The sequence below is a fragment of the Bombus flavifrons genome, chromosome 2 (assembly GCF_040668555.2).
Source record: "Bombus flavifrons isolate JBK064 chromosome 2, iyBomFlav1_principal, whole genome shotgun sequence".
Taxonomy (NCBI): Eukaryota; Metazoa; Arthropoda; class Insecta; order Hymenoptera; family Apidae; genus Bombus; species Bombus flavifrons.
Window position 1 is genome coordinate 3,356,078 of NC_138443.1, and position 19,542 is coordinate 3,375,619.

At 36.1% G+C, this 19,542-nt stretch overlaps 3 protein-coding genes across 3 annotated transcripts; all 3 read left to right on the forward strand.

Annotated features, from left to right (window-relative positions):
* Window positions 1–2,721: 2,721 nt before the first annotated feature.
* Window positions 2,722–3,925, forward strand: LOC138189572 (flexible cuticle protein 12-like). The gene is made up of 2 exons (XM_069131599.1): window positions 2,722–2,730; window positions 3,614–3,925. Exons 1-2 carry the CDS (start codon window positions 2,722–2,724, stop codon window positions 3,923–3,925), a joined length of 321 nt encoding a protein of 106 aa, XP_068987700.1.
* A 4,936-nt stretch (window positions 3,926–8,861) lies between these two features.
* On the forward strand, window positions 8,862–9,790 carry CPR13 (cuticular protein 13). The gene is made up of 2 exons (XM_069131816.1): window positions 8,862–8,885; window positions 9,476–9,790. The coding sequence occupies exons 1-2, from the start codon at window positions 8,862–8,864 to the stop codon at window positions 9,788–9,790; spliced, it is 339 nt and encodes a 112-aa protein (XP_068987917.1).
* Window positions 9,791–16,784: 6,994 nt separating this feature from the next.
* Window positions 16,785–19,435, forward strand: LOC138189403 (uncharacterized). Its single transcript, XM_069131457.1, has 8 exons — window positions 16,785–17,245; window positions 17,350–17,509; window positions 17,587–17,699; window positions 17,780–17,911; window positions 17,986–18,193; window positions 18,257–18,401; window positions 18,484–18,598; window positions 18,670–19,435. The coding sequence occupies exons 1-8, from the start codon at window positions 17,054–17,056 to the stop codon at window positions 18,823–18,825; spliced, it is 1,221 nt and encodes a 406-aa protein (XP_068987558.1). The 5' UTR covers window positions 16,785–17,053; the 3' UTR covers window positions 18,826–19,435.
* Window positions 19,436–19,542: the final 107 nt, after the last annotated feature.

Genomic DNA, 19,542 nt, shown 5'->3' on the forward strand with positions numbered 1-19,542 from the left:
GAAACGAGCCTGCCTTCTTTATTACACGCGTCGTTTGCCATTCTACGTAGCTTTCGATCAATTACAAGGATATAAAATCCCAAGGAAGAAAAAGAGGCCTCAAGAATAAGAAAAAAGAAAGAAAGAATCGTGACACAGAGAACATAGATCTTCTCGCGACCAGGACTCATCTTCTTCCCTTTCCACGTCGTCTCGTTCCTCTTCTGCAACGATGCCTTGCTCTTTTGAGCATTAGCATAAACCTTATGCCATAAATGGACTCCGACGCTTACGTAACACCCACTGACTTTCTTTTCGAACTTCCACACGTACCTTCTTTCTTCTCTTTGATCCCCTGTTTCGTTTTTTTAGAGAAATTAGAGAACGAAGGACGTCTTTGTTCTGCTTTTATAATGCTCCACGGGAAAGAATGAGTAACTTAGAGCAACAGCAAGGTCGATTTGACGTAATCCTATACGAGACGCTTCCCCGCGATCTTTATTTTTAATCCTTGTGGGTTTGAATATATTTGCAAGATTTATAAACGAGTATCGTCCGTGAAAACGAGATGTCATCGGTGGTTCCATCAAGCGATTTACGCCACGGTTGCGAAACGCTACTGGAGGAAAGAATGAATCTGAAAAACCGCAAAAAATTCCAACGGTAGTTATCTAATTCCGATCTGTTGTCAGAGAGTTAAAGTTTCGTAAAATATGGATGTATTTTAATGTGGTATTGGATTTACTAGTAACGGCACTAATAACGTTACTAATAACTTTGATAAAGCGAAAGTATAATATCGTTGCGTAATGTATGTCGCTTTTCGCTAAGATTTTTTTTTAATTATTTTAAAATTATAAAACGTTCGACGTTTATAATGTTTACAATTTAATAATCTGAATAATCTTTCGTTGTAATAATTGATAATTAAGCAATACTTTGAATCACGGGTTGGCGATTAATAATGAATATGTATAATATCTGATTAACCGCTAATTTTAAACGATTATGTCAATCGTGATTTCTGAAGAACAATATTAAGTAACGATGAATTATTACGTAATAATAAAAATCGTCAAGATATAACAAAATATGAACACGAGAAAATGTATATGTATGATAAATATAATATTATTGCTTAATTTAAGCTACACCTAAAGCTAAAAAGTAGCTTTCCATTCTTTATTAAGAGATTGTTACGAAAAAATATCGCACGGAAGTGCTGCATAAAGTGAACGTTTTGAACGTAAGCATAATTTGTTCGCCGCAATTAACCCTACCGTGTCATGGTAACGTAAAAATTGCCGATAAAATCAGACATTATGCTTCTGATCGGTCATGTTTGTTAGAGAAGATCGAACGTGACTTTTACTGAATATCGGGATTCACCTTTCGGAGAGATGAATACTAGTTTGCGTGACCTCCGAATATTATAGCTCCGATCGGCGATCAATTTGTGAAAAATGTAAACGACGGTGAATGGTGAAGATCCATGTGTTGTAACGACAGACTAAATCCAATTTGGGATGAATTATGCTGATACAACCAAGCTCTTGATCGTTTTTACTAATACATGCTTTCATTAAGAAGAGGTTCGATCGATTATCTACACTAATATTATAATATTTCAATTTTGCATTTTCTGTAAATCCGTAAAAAGGAATGCGCAGTTAAATTATAAGAATAATCATATATTATTGTAACATACTAATAGTTATTTACTTTACTGTTGGTTATTAATATACTCGTAAATTTGTTTTAATTATTCGTTATTAAATGCAGTTTAATTGAATTCGTATGAGTGTACTGATTGAATCAGTGCATCTTTGTCAATGGATGAAGACAATGAACGAAGAATGAAGATGAAATGATACGAAAATACTTTTAAGACTGAATTTGAAACACTGACTGCATCGAAAAGTTTCGTTTGTGAAGATTATAATAATTTATAATATTTTAATTTTCCCAGCGTGAAAAGATTTCTTTCCTATATAAATATTTCTACAGGATTGTACGTTGTTATATTAATACCATAATCTACTATTTCACTTTTCCCTAAAAGAAACGAGAATAGAATGATGAAAGAGTATTCTGTAAAATTGACTGCAACTAAATAAATTTCTCTGCTATAACAATTTACAGTATTTCAATTCTACCTGCATAAAAAGTTTCTCTCCCTTTGTAAACATTCTCAGAACATTGCATCTTATTGCGATAATACTGAAATGTATTTCTCAACATTTTCTCAAAATAACCATCACTTGCATCTCCATAAATTCATATCCTCTTAAATAATCATCTTCTTTGTTCAGCTAGCCTGAAACGGTAATACCAAGCCCTATACACTTCTGGAAGGATTTTCTGACGCCGATCGCATCCATTGTTCCATCCAAGTTTGGTAAGACGAGGATCCGTACAGGATCCACGGTGAAACCACGTGCGATTTTCGCTGCTGGCTGCTCTTCCTCGAATTCTTGTCTGACATTCACCGCCTCTTCCTTTGTCGGTCATCGTTCTGCCACCGCCAGTCGGCCAATGCCATTCGGTGATTTCGACATCTTCGCCGAAGAATTTTGGGAGTCGGTTACTTGGAAGGGGTAAAATTCATCTCGAAATCCGACTATATAACGGTCCTCTGGATCAAGATTGAATCAGTATCGTAATCTAACTCATCTCAGGTTAACACCTGTGCATCGTCTTTGACAATCTAAAGAAGTTCAATCCAAACGAAAACAACCAATCATGAAGCTGGTGCGTGTTTCCTTCGAGTATTAAGCGAAATTTCTTATCGGATATGAAAAGTGTATCGTCGTGGTTTCATTCGTATTTCATCTTCTTTATTTCATATAAAATTACAATTTATAGAAATGAAAATAAAGAAAATGGAAGCTTCGTTTGCTTCCATTAGTGGAATTTTGTTCTTGAAATGGAAAATGATCATTCGTAAGAGATCGCCGATGATCTAGCGATTACGAGCGTGCAATTAACGCGCACAGGATCGTTATGTACCATTAACGATAGAGCGATACTGCATCCAGCAATTTACGTTTAGTATCGTTTTTCTCTTGCCTATTGTTAACATGCAAATATGTTTGTAGAATTATTTTAAGTAAATCACCGGTAACGGATCTCCTTGCATAACATGTGCGTTCTTGCCACCGGAAGACAGTGACGAATCACGCGGGATAATTAAACAGGCGCTTGAAATAAAACAACGAGATAGTGTTTACAGACGAAAAGCCAGTAATACTTCGTTGCGATTCACGGTTTAATGATTGATTTTAAAACGATCCAAAAGACTTAAAATAATCTTCAGTTTTTGCCAGATCGGCTACTAAATATCTTCTTAAGCTTATTACTTCGATCCACGATTCGATAATTGACGTTAAAACAATTCAAAAGAATCTTTAGATGATTTTTACTCTACTTTGACCATGACATATTCAATAGTCAGTTTCAAAACAATTCTAAAGGAATTCGAAAATAATTTGTATCATCTTTATCTGTACTTTTATTATCAGGCTATTCATCTACACGAATCTTTATGGATTCAACAGAACGTATTCGTTTACGTCTTAAGTGTATCAATATTCAATTTCATATCAAATGTTAGTTGCTTTCTTCTTCGTTGCAGTTCGTCGCTTTCGCCCTCGTCGTTGTCGCCGTTTCCGCTGCTCCTCAAGTTCGTCAAGAAGACGTACTGGTCCTCAAGGAGACACCCTCTGACAATATTGGCCTGGGCAGTTACAACTATGGCTACGAACTTTCCAATGGACAAGCTCATCAGGAATCCGCCGAATTGGTTAACGTAGGAACCGAAAACGAATCTTTGGCAGTTCGTGGAAGCTTCAGCTGGGTAGACCCACAAACCAACGTGAAGTACACCGTCAACTACGTGGCCGATGAGAATGGATTCCAACCACAGGGCGAACATATCCCTGCTTGAGCTGTACATACCCTTAGTTTTAAATAAATTTTTGATTTAAGTATTTCCTTGGTATATTTTCTTCCCTTTTTTCACAGTTTATCCTTTCTTGTTTCTTTCGTCGCTTAACTTTTAGATGATGAAATTTTGATTCACGTATTTAACATGATATTTTTAACATTTATTGCTATATTGCGGATTTTCATGCATTTGTGGGAGATTTAAAAGTGCAAAAATTTATAGAGTACATATAGTATGCAAAAATATAAAAAATGTCCATAGTAAAGTATTCGTTTTAATTTTTAATACGCAAAACGAATCTCTAAATTGTATTTCTTTAATTACAAATGTCCATAGAAATGCAAACTTAAAAATCTACAGTCTATTAGTTTCTAGATTACACCGACGATCATAAGTATTAGAATTTCTAGTATGCGTGAACCAAATGTGACATTTAGTACATATCAAACATTTTTTACTATTTTTATTTTCTGCTTATTTTATCGTAGATCTGTTATTTCAGTTACTCTATATGTCTCATGATATTAGTACTTAATGGTAGAATATTAAATAAAATACACTTTGTTAGAGATTTCCAATAAATCTGTGATTAATAAGTGATTAACTTATGGCTGATATGGTTGTATTATGTATTCTAATCAAGTATTCGTCTTTTTATGCTTAAAAAAACATATTTTCTTTTATTTCTTATGTATCAAAAAGGTTCCTCAAAGAGTTGTATGACTTTGCATTAGCTTTTCCATAGAGCCCCTATATTCTATATTTACTACTTCTTGAAGTATATGAGATTCGAACGTCAATTGTAGAATGTTTTAATTTGAAAATTACATCTTTTAAGAAAGCAATATACACGAGAACCTGCTTCAATATCTAGTCTAATTTGATTGACATTGGGTTAAAAGATTAGATTTTGTTGGAATGAAAGAATTGTAGATATAAGAAGCTTTATAGGCAGAATTAGTAATTATATAATTTCTTTTTATTTCAATTGTTTAACGTCGTATCAACCAATTGTATAAGTTATCAATGACTCAAGAACAATTTATTGTACAATTTGGTATGGGTTATGCATACAATTTATTCATAGCAATATTGTTGAATGTGTTTTTTTTTAAGTATAATATTGTAATGATGTAACAGTAATGTAAATCATATACAGAGGTATGAGTTCTCTTTTATATAGGGTGTTTGTTTAAAAAAATTGTAATTTTTCTCTTTATTATATAATAATTTTATTGTGGGAACAATATTATTATTAACAATAAATAGTTTCATTTTTCAATATACTCTTTTTTTCATTTAATTTATACCATTATAGTATCGTGAAATACAATAAAGTTTCTAATTAGTAATAAAGTTTAATAATTGTATTTAAACATATTTAAAAAACGGAGGACATTAAATAATGTTGTAAACCAAACAATAAATTTATTATTCCTTCGTTTTTTAAATATATTTCATCTACTGTGTCCACACAACAAAGTAGTTTCAAATAAAAAATACAATTAAATAAGTAGAAAGCAGAGGTTCAAATAAAATATAAAATTAAACAAACTAAATCATTCGTTGGAAGAGGGAAAGGAGAATCGAGATGAAAGGTATAGCTTTCAAAGCGATATTTTCACCTATTGACCATTACTACACGGGTTCGTAATGATGAGACACCATGAAACGATTGCGTACATTTGACAAGATGATGTCGTAACGATACGTGTTGTAAAAATAGAATAAATTATACGATATTTAGAATCGATTTAGAAATCGAAAAGCGTTGATTAGAAACCGATCATCCTTGGATTGTACATGTTATCAAGGATTTTCTTAAAGTTGTGCACATAAAAAAAGGCACAAACTAAGTGAAATATAATTTTGGCACAATTAAAAACTATTTAGTATCTAAATACAAGAAATTTAATTTCGTTAAAATAGAAAGAATCAATAAATATGTAGAAACTCATATTGCCTTTTATTTTACATTTTATATCCAGAATCCTCCTATCCTTATAATTATAACAACTTTTTGGACGTCTTCTTTATCTTTATGAATTATAGAAAATGTTATATGTAATATCGGAATGTATTGAAGATGTAGTTTTGTCCGATTTATTATAATTTATTAATAATGGATTGAAATTACAGATATTAATTAGACAGAAAACGATGTTTGATTAACAGGAAAACTAAATACAACGCTCGTATTTGTATCAAATAACTCGACAGCTATTTGGTAATACTCTCTCTCTCTCTCACTAGCAACTCTAACAACTCTACAACACTAACAGCTCAACTCTCACGACTCTACTCTTCGACGACTCGGTTAGCTCTCGACTCTACTCTTCGACGTCTCGATCAACTCTCAACTCTACTCTTCGACGTCTCGATCAACTCTCTCGACTCTACTCTTCGACGTCTTGATCAACTCTCAACTCTACTCTTCGACGTCTCGATCAACTCTCAACTCTACTCTTCGACGTCTCGATCAACTCTCTCGACTCTACTCTTCGACGTCTCGATCAACTCTCTCGACTCTACTCTTCGACGTCTCGATCAACTCTCAACTCTACTCTTCGACGTCTCGATCAACTCTGTTCTTCGCAACACACTCGCTTTTCGACTCGCATACTCTGACCTCTCGGTCATCGCTCCTTGAACCCGAAACCGTCCTTTTTGTTCTAACGCTGTTTATCGTTTTTCCGCATACCTCTGTAAGAGCTAGGTCACTTTAGTCACATAGGCGCTCTTAGATATAAACAAACCACAAAGGACGACGTACACGGTGTTTTTCTAGTTTCAGCCGATTTCCAATCGAAGCTATTTTACGATATTACAATCGGCCTTTCCTGACAATCACATCTGCCCTCAGATGTGCTCGTCGTCGCTGCTCGTATTTTCATCACTATCCTCTTTCATTTTCATTCACATTCCTCTTCTCCATAATGGTAATCGTTTGTTGTTCCACAGACAATTCGTCAGTCAATGATTTACTGATAAATTCACACCACTAACTGTAGTCTGTCATTGGTCGGTCAATTAGGTTGATTCCCAGATGTTCACTCGGCGGCTCAATTATTGTTATTATTTATATGAATTTTACACTCATTCAACAGAATCAGAAGCCTGCTCTTTACAATTCTAGTTTCCTGAGTCTCCCACATCTTCATGTTTCCGCTTCTTACCCCGAGCAGGAGACGACTCTTCTTCTTCGTCCTGTTCGTCATCTTCATTGTCATCATCTTCTTCTTCTTCTTCTTCATCGCAGAGGAAGTCGTCTTCATCACTTTCATCTTCAAGACCGTCCTTGTATACAGCTTCTAATCCTTAGGAGTAGAACGACCAGGCTTGCACGCTCTGTTCAACCTGGCGACCAACACCGATCTCGCACCAGATATAGGCAGATTCATCTGTGCGAGCTTACTCCTCAGCTCCTCCAGCGTCAAATCCTCTTCACCCGACAATCGTTCATCCTCAACGTTTGCCATTTTTCTCTATTCTTTTTCTACTCCCACACAAATAGCTCCGTTAAATCGTGTCGTTCTCTGTCTTATTCAATCCCGGACGAGCCCCCAAGTTGTAATATCGGAATGTATTGAAGATGTAGTTTTGTCCGATTTATTATAATTTATTAATAATGGATTGAAATTACAGATATTAATTAGACAGAAAACGATGTTTGATTAACAGGAAAACTAAATACAACGCTCGTATTTGTATCAAATAACTCGACAGCTATTTGGTAATACTCTCTCTCTCTCTCACTAGCAACTCTAACAACTCTACAACACTAACAGCTCAACTCTCACGACTCTACTCTTCGACGACTCGGTTAGCTCTCGACTCTACTCTTCGACGTCTCGATCAACTCTCAACTCTACTCTTCGACGTCTCGATCAACTCTCTCGACTCTACTCTTCGACGTCTTGATCAACTCTCAACTCTACTCTTCGACGTCTCGATCAACTCTCAACTCTACTCTTCGACGTCTCGATCAACTCTCTCGACTCTACTCTTCGACGTCTCGATCAACTCTCTCGACTCTACTCTTCGACGTCTCGATCAACTCTCAACTCTACTCTTCGACGTCTCGATCAACTCTGTTCTTCGCAACACACTCGCTTTTCGACTCGCATACTCTGACCTCTCGGTCATCGCTCCTTGAACCCGAAACCGTCCTTTTTGTTCTAACGCTGTTTATCGTTTTTCCGCATACCTCTGTAAGAGCTAGGTCACTTTAGTCACATAGGCGCTCTTAGATATAAACAAACCACAAAGGACGACGTACACGGTGTTTTTCTAGTTTCAGCCGATTTCCAATCGAAGCTATTTTACGATATTACATATATTTTCTGATTGTACTTCCTAAATTATGTGAATTCATTAAAATACTTCAAACTTGTCTTAAAATGATATAAAATTGTTCATTACACATTTTTTCTTATGGATAAAAAATTATTCTGTGGAATACGACAGAAAAATAAATTTTTAAATAAATAATATCTTAAAAAATATTTTCATTTTTCACATATTCATGTGACAATCTAAACTAGATATTAGGTTGCCTATTTGATATAATTACATACTACGCGTTCCATTAGTTTATTGAGATTTATTACATATTACAATAAACTAAATTAATTATCAATATATTTAGATAGAATTTTTCTACGTTTTCGGAAATATAAAATTATTCTGAGAACTGTCTTTTTCCTACAACTTCCTCTTAACACTTAGATTACATAGGTAACATATGTAGTTTAATTCAATTGTAGTCATCAAGCATACAAATATATTCATTATTTCTATAATTAGCCGTAACTTATTTTAAATCAGTTTTCCAAGGGAATCTTCTATAAATCTTCTATCTTATAAAAAATGAAGTCGCGATCTTCGATTTCGCCAAACCAACACACTTTTACAACGAAGGTCGAGCAACCATAAGATGCCTTTAACAGAACTAGGAAAGGTGAAAGGTGAATTTATCGTGAAACCATGCAATTTTTGGCAGAAGGAGAGCCACTATAAAATTCGAGACGATTCTCAGTATCGACATCAGTCTTTCAATCGGGACTAACCAAACATACACATCCGTCTTCAAAATGAAAACCGTAGGTATCATAGTAAATGATACAGAGATCAGTTACAAGTTCAAATAGATATAAAATCATTGAAAAAACCTGATTATAAAATAATTAGAAGAACATAAAATACTCAATATTCTATGTATATTGATCTTTGTCTAATTTTAATTTACTATACGCATAGCTTTCTTTTTTACATATTCTAGATACAAATAAATTTGCAATTTTTATTATTTTCATTTTTTTAATCTGTCCTACTGTATTGTCGAGATAAATTTAAAGCTGAAAATATTACAAATTTCTTTTGTATAAATATATTTGATATAGTAACACGCTAACGAAAATAATTAATTATAAATGTGTACATCAAAAATAAATTGATTATATAGGCAGTTTATCAACTGTAAATTTTTATTTCCTAACTTTGTTGGTGTATATGCTATTTAATTAATAAATATACTTTAATTTCTTTTAGATCATTGCTTTTGCCGCCTTTGTCGCTATTGCTGTAGCAGTTCCTCTACAAGGACATCAGGAAACAGTCGTCGTGAAAGAAACTCCTTCTGATAATATCGGTCTTGGCAGTTATAACTACGGTTACCAACTTTCCGACGGACAAGCTAAACAGGAATCTGCAGAATTAGCCGATGGTGGATCTGATGGACAATTCCTGACAGTTCGCGGCAGCTTCTCCTTTGTCGATCCAAATACCAATGTTGCATACACTGTGAACTACGTTGCCGACGAGAATGGTTTCCATCCACAGGGAGAACATCTTCCCCATGTTTAAATGATACAAATATTTGACATATGACATCCACCAATTGCCACACTCCACGTACCATCTACGAATTAAGACGAAAACCGCGATTACATTAGATTGATTTTGTTGTTGTTGAAATCTATATTGTACATATTTTATGTGTATCTCACCATAAAAACAATTGTACAAATGTACAGTAGTACATTTCTGTTTTGTAACATACTTGTGTTAATGTTTAACATATACTATAATTATTAAACAAGCTACTTGTTTTTATATACATCCTTTAATTCATAAGTATTATATTTCCATCCTGTTTTACACATGCACGTATTTCATACATAGTACCTATACATATATATGTGTATGTACTGATGTATAGCCACAAAAGAGATACGAAACAAACGTGACCATTTTTGATAATGTTCTCATTAGTTACTATATATTCTTCTAAATTAAATGATGAATGAATTAAATACAATATGTATATCGTTCTCTTAAGAACCATTAAGCACAGACGTGATATTTGGGGTGCATTAACTATTAACTGGTGGTGATGTGAAACTCAATGCATTTTCACGCATTCCCACCCGCTTACATTCCTTTTTACGCATTTTTTCCATTTATGCGCGTTTTCATACGTCTCTTCCAGTTTCTGCCTGTTTCCACACCTTTTCACTAGCTTGCTTCCGTCTCCACCAACTTCCTGCTGTCGTCGTACAGTGTCGCTCTCTTCGTCTAACACAAGGCATACATCTTTCCTTGTCGCACACTGTCGCCCTTTTTGTGCAATACAGCATATGTATCCGTTTTTGTTGTACACTAATGCGTAAGGGAAATGACTACAACTTGAAGCATAATAGGTGGCAAAACATGGCTTACACGTAGATAAGGAATGCAATATTGCACGATATTGACAAACATATGCTCTCGTTTAGACAGAAGAGCGACAGTGTACGATAAGGTCAGAAGTACAAGCGGTTCTAGATAGAGAGGACAATAGTATGTGACAAGGACAGAATATGAATGGTTCTAAACACAGAAGGCAATACTGTGCTACTAAAACAGATGATACGAATGGTGCTAGACAGAGAGAATGAATAAAGGTCCGCAAATTCTCCTCAATAGAGCAAAGCACTAATTGGTACAAGTAATACTTAATAAATAATTTCAGCAATTTCTACAGCATCAAATAAGTTTATCTTTATTTAATATTATTCAAATATGATTATAATACTTTTAGAATTAGCTTATTATATTATTAGGTCATCCGGAAATTTCTTTTCGCGTTCGCCATTCGGGACCTTATCTCGTTCTGCTTAGGTAAACAAACTACCAGATCACTCTACCGTTAGAGTCTCATTCGGGACGCGTTGGAGAGCGGACGTGTTGACGGGTTGCTTCCGCTAGCCGGGTGTATGTACGAGGATGTAGAAGTGTTTGAGTTTCGATGTGATTCTAATGAGTTGTAATGGGTTAATGTTGCGGGAAGTGTAATAATAATTGCAAGGAAGTAGTGAAATGAAGTTAGGAGTATGAGTGGACTGAGGTGACAGGAGAATGTATGAGAGTGGAATATTGTTGGGTGATGCGGGGGAGAGTGAGTATGTGGCAATGGAAATAGAGTTGGCATGTATGATGATTGAGTGGGTGAGCTGCAAGACGTTTGTGCGTAATTGGGTGGTAATATCCTCACTGAACAAGAATAAGTAAGTGGAAGATATAATAGGAAGCGTGCGAGAAACGAGAAGTATAACGGTTATTAATCGTTTAATTTGAATCTATCCGGTATTAGCGACCTTCGGGTAAAGTCAAACAAACATTCGGATAAGACTCCGTCGACACGTTTTCGTAGTATGTATATAGATTTGGTATACGATTATGATGACCTTGGCTACGGATATTGACATGAGAATGGAAGAACGAACTGATGACGACCTTGGTAAGGGAAATGGAAACGGGAAAGGAGGAATGAATTTATGTCAAACTTGGCTATATCCCCGGACTACTCTATTTTCTTAATTAATTAATATGGGCAGGCCATCTAGAAAAAAAAATTTACCGTGTCTCGGTAGCCATCCAAGCGGAGGTGTGCCAGTCCGCCAAAAGGAAAGGGATATCACCGCCCGAAGAGAGGAGAGGAGCGTATAGGAAAAAGTCGTGGCAGGATGAGCTGTAGTACACGGAGGCATGCAGCCTGAAGGGGAGGAACGTTGATAGCAAGACCGAATAGATGGTTGTGAACAGGCGAAGGAGGATTAGGAGTACAGTAGATAAGGCAAATGTTGAGGTGTATGACAGCAAAGGAGGTAGGGAAGAGAGGAGAGAAAGGCAAACTAGCAAAAGTGAAGCAATCCTGGTTAAGGTTGGTCAGGATGCGAGCTGGATCGAAGCTTATAGAGAAATAGTCAGTGCCAAAGATGTCCTGAAGGAATCAACTGGTGTAAGGAAGACCAGAGCAGGGCACATTTTAATAGAAATCAATAACAAGGTGTCGGCGGATGAGGTCGCGGAAAAGTTAAAAACCGTGATGACGAAGGAGTTGGAGATCCTACCTCTAGCGAAAAGAGGGACGCTAGAGATGAGAAATATAGATCCCATCGTTACTAGGGAAGAATTAACTGAGGACATAGCCACCGAGCTGAATATAAGAGACGTAAGGTGGATTACAATTAAAGCATTGAGAATGGCACCTTGGGGGACTCAGCAGGCGGTGGTGGTTGTTCCAGGAAATAGCGTTTCCCGGGGGAGAACCAGCGTTAGGATTAGGACGGGATTGACGATGGCGATAAGTAGAGTCATTTCAAACATCTTAAGATGTTATAGATGCCACATGCTGGGGCATAACGCAGCGAGATGTACGGCGATAAGTCCAGGGAGGGAGCCATGTCGGAGGTGCGGGGGGAGGGATCACACCATAAATGAGTGTAAAAATGAATCAAGGTGTGTAATATGTGCGAAAGAAAATAGAGCCAACCTTAGACACATAACGGGGTCATTGGCATGCCCGGCGGTAAAAGAGAGGATAAGAGGTATAATTAGACCCACAAGACCCACAAGATAAGAATACTAATAATAAACCTTAATAGGTGCAGGTTGGCGCAAGATTTGATGTATCAATATGCCTGCGAAGCTAAACTGGATATGGTTTTTATTACTGAGCCATACCGACAGCAGGCATATTGATACAATGATGACAAAGGAGATGCATCATTGTTGGTGACATTGTTCACAGGCAGCACCCGGACGAGAGTACTTTAATGATTAGGAACGGACTTGTTGGAATTAGAAATGATGACGTGTGCTGCATTGGGAGGGGGGGCGGAGTACTGTTCCCCCAATATTAGACTAGTAGAGTTTTATAAATACTTAAGCGAAATGGAGACCATGATCCGGATAATCAAGAAGAGCCATCCCACAATTATGATCGCCGGCGATTTTAATTCTAATGCTATCGCGTGGGGGTGGGGGTGGGGGTTATAGAACTGATCGAAGCGGTACGAGCCTTATGGACATGCTAACTAAGAAGGGTATCGTACCAATCAGCATGAGAGGTGGACACACGTTCTGTAGGAACGGTAGGAGGAGTTTTATTGACGTAATAAGTACGGACAAAGGACTGACTAGTAAATACGCCGGGGGTAGAATTCCGAAGGTGTGGACTACCTCGGACCATAGCTATGTTCTGCACGATTTTAGGACGAAGAGGACACGGGATATCCATAATTTTAGATACTCGACGAAAGAAGCGGATATGGAGAAATTTATTTTAACATTTGACTCAAATTATGATAATTTATTTATGGGTAATTCAGATTTGGACGAGGAGGTATATGGGGAGCGCCTACAAGCTGCGGTGGAAACCTCAAATGCCTCCGAATTAAGGAAGGTGTACCCTCCGGCGAGCAAAAGAACTAGGAACTACTGATGGAGTGAGGACTTGACGGCTCTAAGGAGGTAGTAAGGAGGCTAAGGAGGGAGGAGGTGGGCTAGAAGGAAATCTTAGAGGACAATGGCGAGAGGAGCGACGAACGCGTTATAGTGGTCACAGGAGTTCCGTAAAAAGAAAAGAAAGATGAAGAATAATTTTCTCCTCCTCGAGAAAGAAAAAAAAGATCACTCTATCGTCAATCGTGTGGTCACTAGTTATCCTTTGATGGAGTTGATCGTAAACCTCCGAACAGGACGGACCTCACAGCCCAGAAAGGGACACCAGGCTTAGGTCCAAACAGTGCGCGCGTCAAAGCAAAAAAAAACACTCTCAAATAGGTAAAGGAAAAAGTGACTATCAAAAAAACTAGACTTATCAAAAAAACAAACACTAAAAAGAAAAATAAACGCACAGAAAGCAGTTATAGAAATCAACAATTCCGCACAAAAGACGCGGAAACTCAATCCACAACCAAACCTGATTGCCAGGACAAAAAGACTCGTAAACGCAAACGGGGAAATTCTCCGCACACAGGAAGAAAAAGTTGCGGAATTTGCAACCATGAGGCCCATAAGAGCAACCCCACCTCCAGCAATTACAACCAGCAATAGATTCTTAATATTGCAAACCGAACCAGAATCTCATCCCCAACAGGATGCAACAAACTATTCAACGCCGTGCTCAACCTTAGAGCAAATAAAAAAAACGGTCTATAACTGTTCAAACAGTCCGGAATTGGTTTAGGAGAATATTTTATAATTTATCCTTGACTCTGTCTACTTCTTACCCTCCATCCTTATCATTTTCACAAGTTAAAGTGAGGCTTCAAAAATTCAACATAAATTAAATAATAAAATTAAATAAATAAACAAACGAAAAATGTAAATGAACAATGTATGTAAATACTTGAAAATACTAAAAATTTCAGGTCATATCTCAGTAATATGTCATTGTTTCTTAGAATTTTTATGATTTCTGGAATATGACATTGAAGTTGTCACGTAAAATAACAAAATAAAAAAAGAAATTTGAGGTGAAAAATAAAAAAAAAAGAAACTTTATTTTTTCTAACAACAATCCACTTTACAATCCACTTTCGAACTCTAGGCGTGACTTTCCAAGACTGAAGCTCTTACAATTTGACTTTCGATCGAATCCGATTACTTTCTTCTGTCATCCCTCAACATCCCCACTGTCCAAGCATTTGCTAGGCGTCCGCGACTGTTGCCACGTGCTCTTTTTTCTAGAACCTTCGGTGGAAGGACCGTTGGGATGTTGATGGTTCATTAGGCACTTCAGCGATATACATTGTCGCCGAGTGCCGCCACATCTTTATCTCCATCGTCAGTCCATCGGATTTGAAGTATGCCGGTCGTGACAAAGTGGAGGACGTGTTACGTCTACCTAGACCAGGCCACACACCGCGGGCAAGATGGTAGTCAGATGTCTACACATCCTTACTGCTGTTATTAAATAGATTTTGAGGTTCGATATTTAATTGATTCACACAGATTAGTTTTGTATACTCTGTATTTCACCAACATGTACAGCCATTACAACACACCGGATGCTCTCCGATAATTAACACGTGGCGGACGGGAAAACAAAAGAGCGTCGTTAGTAGTCGTACCAACTCTACATGTAGGAACTAGTGATCATACCAACCAAACATTTTTCTCAACAACTACGTACCCTCAATATTCTTAAAGACCCTCCATAAATCTCAGGAATTTCATAGTTAAGATCCTTCAGACCAAACAAGCATCTTTTATTTCGAATGTCCCTTAAGTTTATTGTCTACTACGGGTTGACATGGGAAAGTTGGTTTTTCTCACGTATGATGCTTCCCACTAGCAACTTTTTCTCGGGGGCGATTAGCACCCTTACTCACCCACCAATCTAGAAAATTATCCAATTGACAGCGAAGTCTATTTCCCTCATTCTCCTAACGAAAACTTGTCCTTAACAAATCAGCTCATTTCGTGTCCTTAGACCCACCCATCACAAGTTTTCCTCCGCAACATCATCTTCACAGAAAGTCAGTCGTTATACATTTTTTGACCCGTTACCATCTAAGCTTACGTCATGTACTCTACACTGTAACTTTGTCTACCAATCGAAACCTAATTGTACTCTATCAATTTATATCTCTCTAGTCAATTAGTTGTTTGAATAAACTGTAAATTATACCTGTTAATTCAGTGTATACTCAATTGAACCACCCCTATTATCCTAACAGAAATAAAGGAATCGATCAGTTCGTGGCGTCGATTATCTAATCGTAACGGGAATTTACGACTCTCGTTGACGTGCTACCTCGCGAGCGCGTCTCTCCGCGAACGGTCGAAACAGGACGTGTAGAGTGTTATTAAAGTACTCGGTGTTTAACTTCAATAGCGTTTATTTCGATGACTAGCGCGCGTCGTTTTAGATCAGGCTCTATAATTTCCAGAGAGTAGTGATCTGTAACTGCGAGTGCGTACAACTCGCAAAAAGCTTTCCGTAACTGATTTTTATGACCGGCTCGACGCGTCTCCGGCATTGAGTTGTTATTAAAACTAACGTAACAAAAAAGGGAACTAATGAAAGCCCAGATTCATAGCTAATGAATGGATTTTCACAGCGAGCAGGTGTCCTCATTGCTGCATTATCCAAAATTGCGAGCGGTGGTTTTCTCTGTAACTCAAATTCCCACACACCAAATCTGTAATTTTGGCTTGTTTCTACTTGCTCAATGCTAAAAAGAAATGAATAGAATATTTAATCATTAATAAGCACTTATATTCAAAACCTTATACTATATTAACCTATATATCATATTAACGAAGCAACAGTAGATACAAAAGTTTTCAATAATTGTGCCGGTAAAACAGCAAGACGTCGGTAGATGATATCACAAATGTTATGTATATTCTATACCTCGTCGGTGATATCACGTCTATCCTGTTCTTAATCAATAGTGTCTCGTCTATTCCGTACCTCATCGGTGGTATTAAGTTTCTTTCTATGTTATCTACAGTTACACCTTTTTCCTTTTTGCCACAGCAGATTTGAGCACCATCTATAGATAAGATTTACAAACAATATTGCACACGTCGCATAATCACGATATTTGACACGTCTTGTAACTCTCGAGTGTGGCAATGTGGATACTTTTTACGTGTTGTTTTTATGAGATTTATTAACTGTAGCAAACCGTTTAACTGGGTGCAAATCAAACACGTGATGATGTTCTCTATTAACAATCACACATTATCGAATGATATTACATTATAGTAAATGCTTAAATTAATGTACCATCGAGGTTAGAAATACCGAATTGGTTATGCGATGTAACTGATTTGAAACATCGACCAAACATGCCGAAATTCCGAATGCTTCCACGTACTTCGCGAATCGTGGCATTATGCTCCGCCGCGAATTTCATAAACGCGGCAGATCGAGTTATAATGCCTATAGCAATCGTTCCCATGACCGATGAATTTAAATGGGACTTGTATTGGCAAGGCTGGATACTTTCTGCCTTTGCCTTTGGTTATTTTACTAGTCAGGTATATTCGAATATTTAATATTATAAAACTTGTATGATTTATTCATTTTTAGTTTAAGGTACTATTCACATTCATTGTATTTATTTTATTAATTTTTACATTAGATTATTGGTGCAAATACAGCAAGTCGTTTTGGATGTAAAATGGTATTAATGTTGGCTGTTTTACTGTGGTCTGTTAGCACAGTTATAACTCCAATCTTGGCTCAATCAATTCCATTGCTCATTATTTGTCGAGTTCTTTTGGGACTTGGAGAAGGCCTGGGTAAGATTTTAATAAACAGATATATAAATAGTATCGTAAGGTATAGTGTTTTATTTATCACTGTCTGTTGCTGCTAGGTCTGCCAGTTATTTTTCACCTATTTGCACACAATGTTCCTGTAGAAGAACGATCTAGAGCATTTGGATATCTTGTAGCAGCTGGCTCTGTTGGACAAGTTGTTGCATCCGTTGTATGTTTGAATTTTATATAATGGAATGCTATTTATTTGGGAATATTTATTGACCATTGCTTCATTCAAAATACTTACAGCTGTGTCCTCATCTGTCATGGCAAACAGGATTTTATTTATTTGGAACAATTGGCATCATATGGACGCTTTTGTGGTTAATGTTATACGATGAAACTAATTCCCAGGATGAAATTCCATTATTTGTACCTAAGGTAGACGATTCATTTAAATTGCTGTTTAGTATAATATAATACTTAAAGATGAATTAATATTTCATAATTTGAAGGTAACACAAAATAGAAATCTGCGTTGGACTGAATTCATTTCTCACTGGCCTTTATGGGCATTGTATATAGCACATTTTGCAATGAATTGGAGCAATTATATAATAATGCAATGGTTGCCAACTTATTTAGCTAGAAATCTTTCTGCAAATAAAGAAAGTATTAGTTTCACAGCATTTCCATATATTGTGAATTCTCTTGTTGGTATTGGTATGTATTATTTAACATCTAATAAAAAAATTGCTAAAAATTGATAATTAAATATCTCTACAGTTGCTGGACATAGTGCTGACAATCTAATACAGAAGAGATGGCCAGTGCTATCTGTAAGAAGATTAATGACAAACATAGGTTTGATTGGACCAGGTGCATTTTTATTAGCATTCTGTGCTGTAGACAATCTACTTGCTGCAGTAATGTTAGTATCAAAATTAAATTAGTACGTATACAATAATTTTTATTCTAATTATACAATATAATTAGATTTTGTTTTATTATAGTTTCGTGTCAATATCTATGGGACTCTGTGCATGTAATTCTGCAGGACATCTTAGTAATCACGCGGATATAGCACCAAATCACGCAGGAATCACGTTTGCGGTTTCTAACACTATAGTACGTAGCTATTTTTATTAGCATGATAAATATTTTGCAAATAGATTAGTAATTTAAATGAATATTTTTAGGCAACGATACCGGGTATTTTGTGTGGTCCGTTAACAGCTGAACTAGTGACCGCGTCACATGGTCGTTGGTTGCCTGTTTTCATGTTAGCAGCAGCAATTAATTTTACAGGGGCCATCATATACCAAAGTCATAGTTCAGCGCTTCCAGTATTGTGATATGTGCTGAGTAAAATGAAGTTTACAAGTATTTATTATCGGAGTCAACGAAGAAACATGATTGATAAGAACTTATACAAGCATACCTTCCTGGGTCATGATCGCTGGATACGATTTTTAATGAAAATTTTAAACATTTATATGATACCAGTGGCATGTTTATACGTACATCGTACATTGGTTAGTTGAAGACATATCAAAATACTGGGCATGTATGCTATAAGAGAATTTCATATATTCCTTGCGTTCAGTTTGCAGTTTACGTCAACGTAATGCAGGACATTCATTAGAACAGTGCCATAATTTTATGCACGCAATGGAATTGGTTGAATGACTCTCTTACCAATTTGTAAAATACATTAGCCTAACTAATTATTGTTTTTAATTTGTATATGTTTTAATAATAGCTAACAAAAATACCTTGTGATACGTTTTAACACATACATAAAAATTCTCATTTTTTAATATAGAAGATAAATGTATATTCTGTAAAACATAAGACTGTATATAAAAGAAAAACAAAGAAATTAATTTTCACATATTTCAATTTATACATATTTGAAGCACTTTCGACATAGAAAGATATTATAATTAAGCAATGTACTACATTTAATGAAAAAAAATATGTTTTCTATATGGTTTAAAATATCTTTCAAATATTACTTCCTACATCTTTCTTTTTATACTATTTAATTTTATTATATAATCCTATTTAAT

Coding starts and splice junctions, on each gene's coding strand:
- CPR13 (XM_069131816.1), top strand. CDS start 8,862: ATGCCTTTAACAGAACTAGGAAAG. Junction 8,886..9,475: donor CTTTAACAGAACTAGGAAAG/GTGAAAGGTGAA, acceptor AATTTCTTTTAG/ATCATTGCTTTTGCCGCCTT.
- LOC138189403 (XM_069131457.1), top strand. CDS start 17,054: ATGCCGAAATTCCGAATGCTTCCACGTACTTCGCGAATCGTGGCATTA. Junction 17,912..17,985: donor TTCCATTATTTGTACCTAAG/GTAGACGATTCA, acceptor CATAATTTGAAG/GTAACACAAAATAGAAATCT. Junction 18,599..18,669: donor TTGCGGTTTCTAACACTATA/GTACGTAGCTAT, acceptor GAATATTTTTAG/GCAACGATACCGGGTATTTT.